At 40.5% G+C, this 15,779-nt stretch overlaps 1 protein-coding gene across 5 annotated transcripts in view; it reads left to right on the forward strand.

Moving 5' to 3' along the window:
• Positions 1-12,978, forward strand: part of PANX2 (pannexin 2) — a 24,637-nt gene extending 11,659 nt beyond the window's left edge. For 3 of the 5 annotated variants that reach the window (XM_056340800.1, XM_056340798.1, XM_056340799.1), the window contains exons 3-4: positions 383-9,269; positions 11,144-12,978. In XM_056340800.1, the coding sequence (XP_056196775.1) occupies positions 7,784-9,269; positions 11,144-11,505 (1,848 nt within the window). In that variant the 5' untranslated portion in view covers positions 383-7,783 and the 3' untranslated portion in view covers positions 11,506-12,978. Of the gene's footprint in view, positions 1-382; positions 9,270-10,229; positions 10,304-11,143 lie in introns of all 5 variants that reach the window. The other 2 variants (XM_056340801.1, XM_056340797.1) reach the window with 2 other exon arrangements.
• The last annotated feature ends 2,801 nt before the right edge of the window (positions 12,979-15,779 follow it).

A 15,779-nucleotide genomic window follows, 5' to 3' on the forward strand; every position in this document is an offset into this window, starting at 1 on the left:
AAAAGTAATAATTATTAATAATTAGCTTGCTAAGTTAAGGCTTAGTTTGTTGAATGTTTTCTTTTCTTACTCATATGACTTGGTGAGTTAAATAGGACTGTATGACTACAGTTGATACACAAAAGTAATTTCCAGAATCCATCCTCATGCTGTACTGATTTCTAACCTTTAAATAAAGTAGTTGAAATAAACCACTTAAATTAAGAGAGTTTTCCCTTTGGCTGTGAATTTGTTGAAATCACATTCAAAGTAGAGAGTTACATAGTCCTTGCGGACTGTGTGACTGAGATGGAAAACCTGTATACTGCTTAGATAATGTTATACTTCCTTAGACTACAGGTTCAACCTCAGTAACATGAATGTTTTTTGTTCTTTTTTCCAGAGAGAAGAGGATCCAGGACATTTCTTCTTTTCCATTTAAACGTTTCTGAAAAACTACTAAATAAATTATTTCTGTTTCTCAAAATAAACAGTTTGCTACCTGCTTTCTTGTGCAATGCTTTTAGTACCCAAGATGAATGAGGCATGTATGTCTGATTGCTTACACATGTGACACAATGTAAGGAGAGCAGTATGATAAGGACTACCCTTGCCAAGTACTGGCATTTATTGCTGAATTTAGGGAGTTTCTCATTTATCTTGGCTGTTAGAAACTTATGTTCTGGCATCTGATGGGCAGGGAGAATCAAAGATTCTACCTAAACACTGAATTTCTTCTTAGAGTCAAATGGAGGGGACTGTACAATGAGTGCATCAGAGAACTTGACTGGAATGCCAGCTTTTCTTCATAGGCAGGTTGGGCACCAGCACAAGGATGATTTAGCAATCCTCTTCAAGAGGGCAGAAAGCCAATAGCTAGGAAGCACTAGGCCCAGGGTGAGTCTGTTATATAATTAACTCAGTAAATATATCTATCAATATACTCTACCTGATACTTAACTGGGGTCTCCAGCATGAGAGCACTTGTCCAGGAGCTGGGAAACCCAGCCTGTTCAGCGGCACCTAGGCACCACTCCTGCTGCCTATACACCGTGGTGGTCAGACTGAATGTTTACTCCTAGATCTTCGAATAATTTTTTGCACAAGAGAAGAGGCATACTTACTTTCGTCTTGGTGTAGCAAGCAGAAGAATTTTCATCTTTTTTCGTTTTTTAATTGTATTTTCTGAAAACTGGGTTCCTTTTTTTCTGTCTGTTGTAAGAAAATTGTGCTATTCCTTCTGCATTACTGAATTACAGCACTAGAATGCTGAAATCATGCAGTTCAATTGGAAGATTAATGAGGTGTGATTTCTTTTTCCAGAGTAAATTCTAAAAGCTGGAGGTCACAAGAGGCATACACAATTTATTATTATGGTTTATACTGTGCTTTAGGTGAATATACTTTATTTCACTGGGAATGTGGTAGGTGTGAAAGGTCATTTGCCCTTTTATATACGGGTATATACTGTTTATTACTAGTATTTTCCTTTCTTACTTTCTAATGTCTACCCAAAGCATTGTAAGGTGTTGTCATTATTTCTTTAAATAACTTTTTATCGTAATAATATTTTAGAAGCTTGAAATTGACCCCCCTACAGCATCAGTTCTTCAAAGAGAGATGCACGTGCCAAATTCTCTGCACTGTGAGTAATCCCATTGGCTTCAAAGGAACTGTCCAGTGCATGAAGTCACTTATGTCTTTTTAGGAGCAGATCGAATTTTTTAGTGTTGAATATTAAGAGATTGGCATTGTTATTTTTATTCTGAAGGGGCAAGGGAATGTTTGTGTTAGATGCAATTCACTCGCTTTCCCAGGAAGACTTGTAAAAACTTAGTTTTGCAGAGGCAATGGAGAACGATACATATTTACAGCTTCACCATGTTTTCTTGACAGTGTCGTTTCTGTTTCCCGTACACCAGCTCATATTTTTTTGCAAGGTTTTCTTTTTTATAGATAGGAAAACAGACATCCACACACATGCATGCACACACATACCCCAAAGAGCGTCTTTGGTGAACTGTGCTGTTGATCTATTCCTTTGACTGAGGTGCAATACTGAGGCTCACTTGTATTTCAATGATAGCCTTCTAGCCATATTTTACTTAATGTGTTCCTAGTGCAACTGGCCATTGCATTCATTTTTTTAAATGGCTATTTCCCAAATGTGAAAAAAATCACTCCTGTGTGAATCAGCCATTCTTGCTAGATGTGACCTAAAGAAAAAAATGTTCACCTTGAAGACAATCAAGCATTGGAGCAGGTTGCACAGGCAGCTTGTATAGTCTCCATCTTTGGAGGTTTTCAGACTGACAAAACCCTAATCAAACTGGTCTGAACTCAGTCTTGGCCCTGCTTTGAGTGGGATGTGGCACTTGGTAACTTCCAAGGTTGCTTCTGGCGTTTCCATCATTGTGCATAGGGGTATAACTTCCGGGAGCGGTCTAAAAAAGCAATTAGCAGATTTTCCCATTGGTAACTCCATTTCCAGATCTGAGATTGATTTTTGCAGTGGGAAGTTTCACAGGGGTTCCAACCCCGAACCTCAGCACCCCAGCCCCTTGATAGAGGAATTTCAGAACTTACAATACTGTATTTCCTGGTTGAAATTAAGCAGGAGATTTATTTATCTAACATATTTTCATGTCTAGCACTTGCAGCCTGACAAACGGTGTTTAATTCAGGGCCTCTTGAAGAGAGCAGCTGAATGTATACTGAAGTATATGGAGGTTGGGAAACCACTGAAGGGAGGTGGCTGACCTTGGACTGGGAACAGTAGGAGTGGGAGTCTGTGCCTGCAGGAAGCCCACAAGCATTTCTCAGAGCCTTTACTAACAGGCAGCAGACTCGGCATCTCCTAGCTTCCATACTTCATTCCTTCTTTCCATATTGTCTTTTCTAACGAGTTGTTTGATCACAGCCCCTTCCTCCATCTCCCTGTCTTGCCTATCTTCTCACGACCATGCACTCTGTTTCATTCCCATAAACTATGCCTTTTATACCACATGACTTCCTGCAATTCATTTTTCTCCACTGAAGCAGTACTTAAGCTGATGAGATGAGATGATACAGAATGGAGTATGTGAAAAACCTTAGCTGCCAAGGGATTTCAAATTTTTCAGGTGGCATACCACAATCAATTGTATTACACAACTGACTCAGTAATCCTGTCTTGTTTATTTTAACTTGTTTGTATGTCCAGAAAATTCAGTGAGATGTCTCTCATAGCTTATCCACAAGAATAATTTTGTGGACTTCTAGAAGCTACTTACATTCATAGTGAGCGTTATAAAATGTATTTATATACAACTGTTGAAAACATCTGATGTAGTGCTCCTGTGATCATTAATATTATTGAAACAAGGGAAGCTAACCTTCTTAGTATGCATCTTTATACTCGTCAGTATAAGATAAAGTATAATATACTATACAATATGTTAACATCAAGGACTTTTTTTCTGATGTAGTAATTATTTCTGCACAGCATGAGCACAGGGTTATTTAGCCTCTTAAAAATTATTTAAAAGGAACATTTCCTGGGAATGACAGTGACTGTAGGAAAGTATTACTGAAGACAGGATTTGTTCTTAGGTATTCCGAGTGATGTTTTTTTGAAACTGTGTTGAACTTTGTATTCTGGCACGTGTAGGTGAATCTAAGGGCAGACCTTCAGACTTTGAACTTAACTGAGATTTTATTCTGAACGTCAGAACTAAAAAATCTTGCAGCAAGCCATCCCATTTAATGCAGAAAAGTTGAGTTTAGTATTCCAGCCACCAATAAAAATGGCAGCTTAGTTACCGTACTTTTTTTCTGTCTTTGCTACAGATGCACACGTGTACAAATCACAGATACATGTCTACCCTGAACTGCCTTTTCAGTGTTTGGAACTGGAAAAAAAAATATTTTGGAGATGTTGACCTTGCTGTCAGGGTTGTTTTGGGGTTTTTTTTGTAGGAATTTCTGTCTCTTTGGCTCACAAGAATGTAGCTATCAAGGAGAGTGGAGGGATAAATTGCATTTATGGGCTTAAGCCTAGACAACATTGAGAAGATGACCAATCCACTCAGCCATAATAATGTCCCCTAAGCTTTTCCAAAAATGTTCTTTACAGCATCTTACTCTATTGTCTTTTCCTACATAATTGACCAGTTACTCCTTATGCAATTAAACTGTGGAGTCTTGGGGGAAAAGCTGCATTTCATGGTGGCTGGAGTGGTTATATGAAAAAGAAACTTATTAAACTGCTAGAGCATTTTCAGGGTGAAATAAGAATATCAGTAGAAACTTTATATATTTATGAATATAAAGCTAAAAGCAAATACATTTTTTTATATTACATGATCCCATGTCAGAACTATGATTTTAACACTGTTACAGCCTGTTTCTTTAATGCTACTTGCCTAGCAGGGGAACATTGTAAAATAATAAAACAGGCCTGCTGTGCCTTCTTGAAACTGCGTTAAGTAGGGCCCTCACAGCTAAAGTGAGCTATGTGAGTGTGTGAGAACAACTCATTACTCCCCTGTCCTCATCAGATCTGCGTGTTGAGATCCAGCTATATGTTACTGCCATCTTTCATAACAAGCAAGATTAGTTATTGACCTAGTGCTTTTCTTTTTCATTTATTCCTGATGGACAGAGATTGCAGTAGAGGAGAAGCAGGTCCATATCCTACTATGATGGGGTCAAACACCTTCACGGTGTTAAATGCCAGGTTAAATGCTGCCATCCCCTAAGAAGCAGCATTCACAGATGCTAGTTCAAGCCTAGTGGCATCTTGCTTGGCAGCCTTTTGTCAATGAAGAGAGGCAGGCTCCTCCAGGCAACAGCTAAATTAGTCTTTCGCTTTGAAACATTATCTGAAAGGGTATTCCTCTCTTCTTCATTGTCTGGATTAAATGAATGAGCTTCCTAAGCTGATGTTATGCTCTGTGAGTCAAGTCCTATGCCGAGAAGGTTAAGCTAAGTTCCGTTGTGGAATAACCACCAAAATTAGAGGCGTTCACTGATGGTGAGTATGGCTCAAATATTAGAAAACGCCATTCGAATAAAATTGCATTGAAACTCACTTGCCCCCACTTGAATCAGTTATCAGAAGTCCCACTGACTTGTCTGAGAATTGGGCTTCATCTGAAGGGTCTTGGGATTTATATGGCATATAATGAAAATCATGTCAATTTAACAAATGTGCAAAGAAAATACTGAACTAGCGTCAACAAGTAACAAAACATTGAATAAGAACAGGACACCATGCTCAGCTATCCCAATAAGTGAGAGATCTCTCACAACTTATCAGGCAACCAGGAAAAGCAAAAAAAATTCCTGTAAAATTACATTTGCTTTCTCTACTGGTCTGGGCAGCCCCATTTTTAAAGTAGCCTCTAATGAAGTTGCTCAGTCCAAACCGGAGTTGTGAGGCTCTTCAGACTGGAAGCAGTGGCAGTGGATAGAGGGCAGAGTTAGTCTCTAACTGATCTATCCAATGTAAATGTAAATACATTTTTGTATTTTTCCTTTTTGAATGTATAAAATAAATATATATTTGATTGTTGTTGTATGTATGCCATTTTGGGAGAAGTCATCTTAACTTTCAGGTATCAGTGAAGAGAACTACTTGCTGTTTATTTGGTAGTAGCAACTGATATACGAATCCAAAAATAATCCTGATGGATGATTTATATGAATGCTTGTTACTGTCTTCCCAAGTATTCATGGTGTTGAGACCTAGGGGAAATGAACCCATGTCTGTCACAGGAAACTAGGTTTCATATTAGCAGGTTCTACTGAGCTTAGGGACACCCAATTAAAAATATTTATGCTCATGAGAAACACACCACGCTTCTTTGCCTTTTTTCCCCCATGGGAACGTTTTCACAACGGAATCTATTTTGTCTCCTGGGAAATCATACAGTAACTCTCTCATAGGAGGAGCTGAAATTTTTTGTATGCATCCCTTCATGCGTAGGGTTGGGAGGACATACATGTAATTACCAAAACCAGGAGAGTCAGTGGGCATTTTTCTTGTAGCACATGGCTGTAAATACACAAAAATAGTCTAAATGGGAAGCTGTGTAACATTACAGTGCTTTAAGCTCTCCTCTGAGGTTGAAGTTAGATCATTTTAAAATAGTCTTCAAAGAATTTAAAGAATTTAAAGGTCTTTAAAGAATTTGCAAGGCTTACTTCACATGCTGTCTTAGGTAGCATCATCTATTCTGTCAATTTGGTTTAAATTGGTTGTATTTTTAGAAAAGAATCCTCACTGAATCAATTAAAAAAATATTTTTTTGTGCAGTTATCAGTATGTAGCTCTCTGTAGGTCACAGAAGAAGTTTAAACCCCAACATTTTACCAAAGAAGTAGTAAATGCTTTTGGTTTGTTTGCATATGAGAAACAGTTGCTTAAGTAAGGAGTCCTCTGTTAAGTCAAAAGGATAAGGGTTTTCGTCTACCTATTTATTTTTAATATTTTATTATTATCAAACACTATATTTTAGTATTTCTTTTATTGATTTATATTATTAAGAGAACAGTACCACCACTGTCTTCCAGTGAGCTGTTCTCAATCTGAATTGTAGACTGCATTCAGAAATGGAGCAAGCTGGGTGTTCTTGAGCAATTCTCAATTCAAGAGAACATGCCTTCCTTCTTCCTGTGGGTCTAATATTAGAAAGTTTTTAAAAGGTACACCGGAACACTGTAAAATATATTCTCTTTGTTCTACCTGCCAAAATATGAAGATATGGTCTTCTTCTTTGAAGAGGGTGTTTTGATAATGGTCATTATTCTTTGGGCAATTAATACTGTTCTAGCTTTCACAAGTTTTTCTATCTTATTTTTATGTATTGCTAGAAAAATGTAATTGTGTAAGAACATAATTTATCTACTGGGTCGAGACAAAAGTCCTTTTAGCCCAGCACTCTGTCTCTGATGATGGCAAAAAGCAAATGCTTAGGAAGGAGTGTTAAAATAGACAAGCATATGGTATTAATTCCTTTGATAAACCCTTCCACCCTCCAGCAGCCTGTGACTTAAACATGTCCTGAGAGAAAAATTACATCACTGTGCATTTAATAATCCTTGCTATACTTTTTCTTCCATTACTTTGTCTGATTGCTTTCTTGATCCACAGTATTTGTTTCTTCCATCATACTGTATGAAGCAAGTTCCAGCATTTAATTGCACATTGTATAAAAAACAATGTTACAATTTCAAATGTAGAATTAAATTTTCATAGTGATAAGTACAGTTAACACACGAGATTCTGTCCTGGTTAGTCACACTTTAATTCAAGAGTGTTAGCTGGGAGGGATGCAGTTGACTAAATGCTTGTAAGTCTTTTAAGTTTCAATTTTTTCTACCATATCCAATGAGTAGACTTTGTTAATAAGGATTAAAAACATTGCCTTCAGCTACATCTAACTTTTTTTTTCTATTTAGAATATTTAGCTGGGGTGAACCTTAAATTTCACCTAAATGAGCCTTTCAGCGTTTGCACATAACATCCTCAGCTGCTGTATAGTAGTTATCAGGTCTTTTAGCTTTACAGAGTTTAGGTCACAGTTGTTTAGGATTTTGTTCTCAGGGAGGTAATTAAACCAAAATATGTATTTCTCACTGAAATTTCTAGCTCAGGTTCATTCTAAAACTTACAGGTAAATAGTGTTGCTTGGGGGCTTGTGAAGATGTGTGCAGGCTGAGCTGCCTAATAGACATGGAGGGCTTAACGGTCATGTAAAGATACAGTAAAAATTGATATAATTTGAAATGTTTATTTTCCAGAGCTCCTTTTGTAGGTTAAATGCACAGCAGTGACTTTTCTCTCTGTTATACAGAGGAGCCAATATACTGTTACACACCACACAACTTCACCCGCGATCAAGCCTTGTATGCCAGAGGATATTGTTGGACAGAATTAAAAGATGCCTTGCCAGGAGTTGATGCCAGCCACTGGCCCTCCTTGTTTGAGCATAAGTTCCTACCTTATGCACTGCTGGCTTTTGCTGGGATAATGTACATTCCAGCTCTGGGCTGGGAATTTCTGGCCTCCACCCGACTGACTTCAGAGCTTAATTTTTTGCTTCAGGAGATCGATAACTGCTACCACCGTGCAGCTGAAGGGCGGGCACCAAAAATAGAGAAACAGATTCAGTCCAAAGGCCCAGGGATCACTGAGAGAGAGAAGAGAGAAATCATTGAGAATGCAGAGAAGGAAAAAAGCCCTGAACAGAACTTGTTTGAGAAATACCTGGAAAGAAGAGGACGAAGTAACTTTTTAGCTAAGCTTTATCTTGCGAGACATTTGTTCATCATCTTTTTAAGCATCATACCAATCACCTACTTATCCACCTACTATGCTACACAGAAGCAAAATGAATTTACTTGTGCACTAGGAGAGCCTCCAGACAAAACAAGCAGCTCCAAATTGCACATTAGAGTGAACTGTAAACTGCCATCTGTCCAGCTCCAGCGGATTATTGCTGGTGTAGATATTGTTCTCCTCTGTTTCATGAACTTGATAATCCTCATCAACTTAATTCACCTCTTCATATTTCGCAAGTCTAACTTCATATTTGATAAACTGAACAAAGTTGGAATAAAGACAAAGAAACAGTGGCAGAAGTCCCAGTTTTGTGATATCAATATTTTGGCCATGTTTTGTAATGAAAATCGGGACCACATAAAATCACTGAACCGTCTGGATTTTATTACAAATGAAAGCGATCTGATGTATGACAATGTGGTACGCCAGCTGCTTGCAGCGTTGGCCCAGTCCAACCATGATGCCACTCCAACCATGCGTGATTCAGGGATCCAAACAATAGACCCTAGCGTTGATCCAGCAGACATTGATGCTAATGAGCAGCTCATCATTAAGAGACCAAGGAAGAAAATGAAATGGATCCCAACTACCAATCCCCTTCCTCAGCCATTCAAGGAACAGTTAGCCATTATGAAGGTTGAGAACCATAAACCTGAAAAACCGAAGCCTGTGCGGAGAAAAACAGCAACAGACAGCCTTATAGCTCCTTTGTTGGAGTCTGCTGCAAAAACCTCACAGCAATCGTCTGCTCATAAAACTGAGCCAAATGCCATCCCAAGCACAAGCAGTGAAAAAAAACACACGCGACACTTTTCCTTGGATGTTCATCCATATATACTTAGTAGCAAAAAAACCAAGCCAGAGATTCAAGCCATCCCCTCGATGCCTACATCAAAAAGCCAAGAGGGTGGATTTTTAAACCAGGAAGAGAATGTCGTAGTACACGTTACCTCCTCTCTCAAAGGTACAGTATGCCGTAATGCCCATACCACCTCCACAGACCATAATTTGCATAGCGAACTTCGGGAACTCAAAGCTTATCTGAACTGTTTGACCTACCTTGCTAGATTTTGGGATAGCAATAATCTTAGGTCTTGCAAGCCTCAGAAATGGAGGTTCTCTCTCTTTGACAGCTATATGGAGGATAAGGATAGAGAACAGGTATCGCAAAACAGCATGCGAGGCTGTAGGTGCAGGTAATTTTTCAAGTGTAACCAGATTTTCACAATTACGAATATGGTCATGCCTTGCCAAGGAAATGAGGAGAGTTTGGCCTCCATGGTACCTTTCCTGCTACACAGCACCTGGCATGTTTCAAACCTGCCTTATTTTCAAGTCATGTGGGAACTGCCATGGTAGATGACCAGTAACAGCCACTTAGCAGTCTGTGAGAAACTGTGCTAATGGCAGTTAAAGCTGCCTGTAGAAAAAATTCTCTTTAACTACCAGTTCTTAGGAGTTGGCATGTGCTTGCCACCTAGGAAATTACAACTCAGACTACTGGTATTGTTCTTCACGCACACAAGAGATGTTTTGAATTGCCCTTTGTCTCATGTGGACCAGAGGATGGATGGTCTGAAGTGTGGATGCTGGTCAGGGATTCAGGAATTCTGACATTCCCTTCCCATGTAGCCTCACAGGAGATGCTCTTTCTGTGCCTCAGTTGCCTGTGTGTGTCTTGGAAATTCTGTCCCTTTCTTACCTCAAAGGAGTGTTTCAATTATATCAGTAATTGTTGTATGCTAGAGTGATGAGGAAGGCCATGTGAGCATTAAGAAAAGTGATAGATCAGTAGATAAACTGATAGACAGATATCTTCTTGTTTATTTTTGTAAGCTACTGACATAAGAAAGAAGCACTATGCAGTTGAAGTTGCAGAAAGATTTGTATGTACTTAAAGCAATGGCTCTCATCTCATTACAAGCTAAGACCTCCCTCTGGGCTTCGACAGACTGACAGCTACCGTCACCCCACTGCCCAGCAAAGAAGTGATTTGAGGTATAAAAGTTTCTGTCACTTCCAAATCCCTATGCTCCTTAGAGCCCTCCAACTCCCCAATGTGCATGTGAGCTATTCTACACATTCCTTATCCAGTCACCTGCTCTGATTTCAACTCCTCAAAACTACTGGGGTTTTCTGGTCTCAATTACCTTCATCTAAATTAGTGCTTGAATATTTTAAGGGCAAAAAATAATTACTGTAGTTTTGGGGCTCTGTTACTCCCCATTCCCATTTAAAATTTTCAGCTTTGCTTTTGAGTTAGACCTACATTGCAGTCCATCAGGTAAGGAAGACTTACAATTTCTGGAAAGAGACATCAGTTAATGTCAAATTGCTGAGTTCTTTCTAAAGACGAGTGGCTTACAATGTGTAACCACTAGTTTTTCCCATTGAAAATATCAGTGCTTTTTGTATTCCATCCGGTGGATTTCAACAGTCATAACGTTTGTCAAAACATTCAATCATAACATTTGAAAAACACCTGCCAGGCTGTAGAGGAGAATAAAAGATACTTTTCAGTTGTTTTTTGTTCATTTTACGAAAACACCATTCATGTAAGGAAGCATGAGCATGCTAACAAAGAGCAAGATTTACAAAACCCATCTGTTGTTTGTCCTGTTTCCCTGACCTCACAACCCTGTTGTTTTGAAACAGTCCTGTTGGATTTCTCAAAGGGTCCCAAGACAATTCATTTTTGTGTCCACTCCTGCTCCCACTGAAATCAGTGGCAAAACTGCCAATGCCTTTTATTGGTCCAGAACATTCCTCTCTGATGGACTGGAAAGGTGAAAGACTACCTGTCTTTTAACTGGCTGGTTTTGGTTTTTTTTCTTTTAGACACCTCTCATCCTGCAAAAGAGATCCTATACTCATCTGAGACATGCAGAACTGTGCCTACTGCTGGGGCTTTTGTCACATGTAACCACAACCATATAGCCACAACCTCTGCTGCAACAAGTATGACTTTGAACCAAGTCAAGCCAGAGCCAACACCTGCACTGAACTGCAACCCAGCCCACCCTTTGCTGCACATCAACACGCTGTACGAGGATCACGAGGAGGAGGTTTCAAACATAATAGACAATGGTATTCACTCACCAACTGACACTGGGGAAATTCTCTCCATCCCTACTCCAAAGCAGATAAGGTTGGCAACATTTGATGAACCAATGGCAATTGTGAGCTCGGTGGAGTACTGAAGACCCTGGGCTGTGCAGCTGTGCCCCCGTGGCCAGGCCCAAGACCACTGCAGTGCAGGCCACGGTCCCCCGCAACGATGCAATTCACTGCATGAGCATGGAGAGTTTTCACACAGACTTATAGCTTTTGGTAACAACACCAAACAGTTTTTCAGGATCACATCATGAGCACTGTCAGTCATTTGCAAAATAGAATAAAGAAAATCTGGTGGAAATAGACGTTTAACACCAAGACAAGCATTAGCTCGAGCTCTAAACTATAGCTTCCTGATTTAGGTGGGGATTAGCACAATTTTTGAACATTAAGAGTCTGACGGCATGCCACAGTAATTTTAGTGAGTGTTTAAATTCTTTGTATTCAGAATCACTGATTAAAGTTAAAACAACATGGAGGTGAGGTATACTTTTTTAATGGCAGCAGTTAAATAAGAGGTTTTTTCTAAGCAGGGAGGATTTTTTTTTCAATTCAGGATTATGAAAAAGTTATATGCAAGCAAAATTTTCGTTTGTTTGTTTCTTTAGCTCACTAGTGTTGGGCTTGATGGAGACTTAGCTGAAAGGGCCTTATGACCACCAGCATTTAAGTGCAAAAAGATTGGTACACTCAGTCTCTTGCATTTATAAATGAAAATACCTGAGGTATGCCCCGCCCTTTAATGAGCTTATATGTTTGATGGAAGATTATGAAATGAAGAGTTTATTTTTTTAAATATATTTTACCATGGGAAAAATTACTTTAATAACTTTTCAAACCAGGTGTTGCTTTTAACAAAACATGTAGAAGAGAGTCATTGTAGCTGCTTATTTTTTCATAGTGTATTTATGAACCAGGTTAGAAACTTTCATGGGTGCTTCACTGATACGAAAAATCTTACGAAGGTCATTACAAAATATCTTACAAAATAGGAAACCAGCAAAACTGTTTTCAGTTAACACACAGTTAAAGAACTATCAACGGAGGTCTGCAGGCGTGGCTAGTCCTTGATTCAGCAAACATTTAAGGCCATGGATGACACTGGAACGACTCACACGTCTAAAGCTAAGCACACACTGAAATGGCTTTGCTGGATCTGGGCTTTAGTGCAGGCAGACAATAAACCTGCAGTATGTGCTATCACTCTTGATTCAATATTTGCCGTCCTTGGCTCAAAGCACATCTTCATGCCCATCTTCCTATAACTATGGTATGTGTGATTTAATAGAAAACTCTAGTATAACTAAAACATCTATTAAAAGTGTATCATGCAATAACCATTCTCAGCAAAATTATAGTGGAACAAAAAGTGACTGTGTTAAAATAATATTCCTGGCTGCATTCAGAATTATGGACTATGTGTGTTTGCTTCAAAACTATGTATAATGGTAGAAAAAATATGCAGCAAAAATATGGGACTGAAATCTTGACTTTATTTTTAATTTATTACCTCAGACATGGATCTATTATACCAATATTTAATGAAAATAGCTCTGAAAATAAATACCTATTATTCTGAATAGTTTAATGTGTACTACTTCCTAGCTTAGTCACGTACAAGTGGGATTTTATTATAAGCAGTAGGCAGGACATGTAAAGCTACCATTTCCCCCCATACATGACTTCATTTATGCCTAACCTTTTTGGCCTGATGTCGTGGTGTAACCCCAGCCGGTCACCAAGCCCCACGCAGCCGCTCGCTCACTCCCCCCCTCACCCAGAGGGATGCGGAGGAGGATCGGGAAGGAATGTAAAACTCAGCAGTTGAGATAAGAACAATTTAATAAGTAAAGCAAAAGCAAAACAAGGAGTTCATTCATCACTCCCCATGGGCAGGCAGGTGCTCAGCCATCTCCAGGGCAGCAGGGCTCCATCACATGTAGCGGTTACTCGGGAAGACAAACGCCATAACGCTGGATGTCCCCCTCCTCCTTTCTTTTTTCGCAGCTTATATACTCGGCATGACGCCATATGACTAGTTCAGGTCACCTGCCCTGGCTCTGTCCCCTCCCAGTCTCCCGTGCCCCTCCACCCCTCTGGCTGGCAGGGCCCAAGAAACTGAGAAGTCCTTGATTTGGTACAAACGTCACCCAGCAACAACTAAAACCATCAGAGTGCTGTCAACACTTTTCTCACACCAAATCCAAAACACAGCCCTGCACCAGCTACTAAGAAGAAAATTAACCCTAACCCAGTGAAACCAGGACACCTGAACAGCCAAATACCAAACAGGCAGCAAGGCGCAGGGCACGTACGGCAGGCAGGGGAGGGGGTGCTGGGGACAGTTGAAGGACCTGGCTGTAACATCTCGAGGTCTCAGCACAGGGTGGTGTGGAGCTAATGGCGGCCATGGAGCTCAGTCCAGGGCAGCTGGGAAACGACGGCTGCGGTGGCTGCTGCTGGCTTGTCTGCTCCAGCCCTGGGGACATCAGTGTCCCCCTAGCAGAGCTGTCTGCGTGAGGCAGCTGTGGGATGAGCAGGGATCTAAGCAGTTCATACGCTGCCTGTGGCTCCAGGGCCATCGGTTGGTCACCTCTCTTCCAACCCGCTCCAATACAAGCTGCAGGGTGTTTGGCACCACCGCCTGCATGACTGATAGACTGGTGTGACTTTTTAAATAACAAATCTGTACCTGCATAGCCAGGGCCTCATTCCACCCCAGGTGCAGAAGGAATCTTTCTGCAGTGAGGCAGCCTAGAAGTGGAGCATCACCTGTGACAGGACTGCAAGCAAGCTGTCTGCCTGGCCTGATGGACAGCTGCCATCCATTCAGAGTCACCTGAAAGCAATGGAGACTTTGGAGGTGAGCCAAATACCCCACTATATCCTATTCACTTAGATGAATACTGTAGTTATAATTAATTTTTCTGGAAAATTAAAAACATTATACTTCAGTACTTGTTAAACACCAATAAATAATTAGAAAAAAATATGGAAAATTGCCTTAAGAAAATCAGCAACCTATTAACAAAAGCAGAGTGAAAGAATAGGACCCTGAGGCCAGATTTAGGGAGATATAACTCCCTTATGCCACTGTACTTTCAATTGCCGGGAGGTAGCACGGTGGATTTCTTCCTGGTTGCAGCAGCTCAGCCCACAATGTTACAAATGCATGGGGAAGTCCTTGCGGTTGCCTGTTCGCTCTCCGTTTGGATCACACGTCGAGCAATAAATATCAACCATGCAGGTCTGTAGCTGAAACGATACATACCAACATATGTATACACCAGTGTCAGGCAAAGCAGACTATGTCTAAAAACCCAGGATGTGAACTTTGTGTAGTACCTTGGAAAGAGCAACATTCAATAGCTAGAGGGGTCTTCATTATGCAGCAAACGGAGGGCTGGGTTCTCAGGCAGGTACACGTACCAGTCGAACGAGGGTGGTGTTTCCTAGGATGGTTTGCCCACTAAGGTTCACGTCCCCTATTCCTTCAAGAGCAGGACTCGAGTCTGTGCGGAGACACTGTCGTTCTCCATGATACTGCTGGTTTCTGTTGATTTAGGACCTGTTGGTGCCCTTGTAGAAATCAATATTAGATTTGATTGGATCAGCGTAAAGAAAGAAAGGAAAGCATATAGCTTTCCTCACGCCTGGGACAAGCTAAACCTAGAGAACACCCACTTCACCCAACTTTACCTACTGTGTTACAGGAGCGTTGTGCCATCCTCTTTCACAAGCTGGAGGCTGCAGATGTCAGGCCCCCATCGCCGAGTGTTAACACGCTAACTGCTGCTGAGGGCAGGATGGGGGCCTAGACACGGTATTTCACTGACCAAGCAAACAGAGAGCGCGTGCGGCTTGGTCTTGGCTGACGTGGGGTAAATAACTGATGCAGGCACCTAGCAAACACTGCCTTGCTGAACTGAAGGGAAAATGTTAGTGCCCTACCCACCGAGAGGAGCTTACCTAAAATGAATGAGCAAAGATGAGGAAGAAAGCCTCATTTTTAAATGTCCCTTTAGCCTGAATCGCATTAGCATTTCCATCTGCCTTGTCTCTGCCTAATGGTTTTTCAGCTTGACAGATCAGATGACTCACATTCTCCAAGGCTGCTTTCCCATTTACTTCACTGGGAAAAAGACCACATGCTGAAAGCACAGAAACTCCTTTCTTCAGCGAACTCCTATTCAGAGTATGTTTGACAACCGGAGAGGCAAGTGTGTCAGAAACATCTTTTGGGCTATATTTAGGTTGTGCAAACCCAGCAGATCAGCCATATCTGTCTCACAGCCAGCTAAAGTGCTTCTGTTGGGATATTTTTAGCGCAATAATGCTTTCTAGTATTGACATTACTAAC

The sequence above is a fragment of the Falco biarmicus genome, chromosome 5 (assembly GCF_023638135.1).
Source record: "Falco biarmicus isolate bFalBia1 chromosome 5, bFalBia1.pri, whole genome shotgun sequence".
Classification (NCBI taxonomy): Eukaryota; Metazoa; Chordata; class Aves; order Falconiformes; family Falconidae; genus Falco; species Falco biarmicus.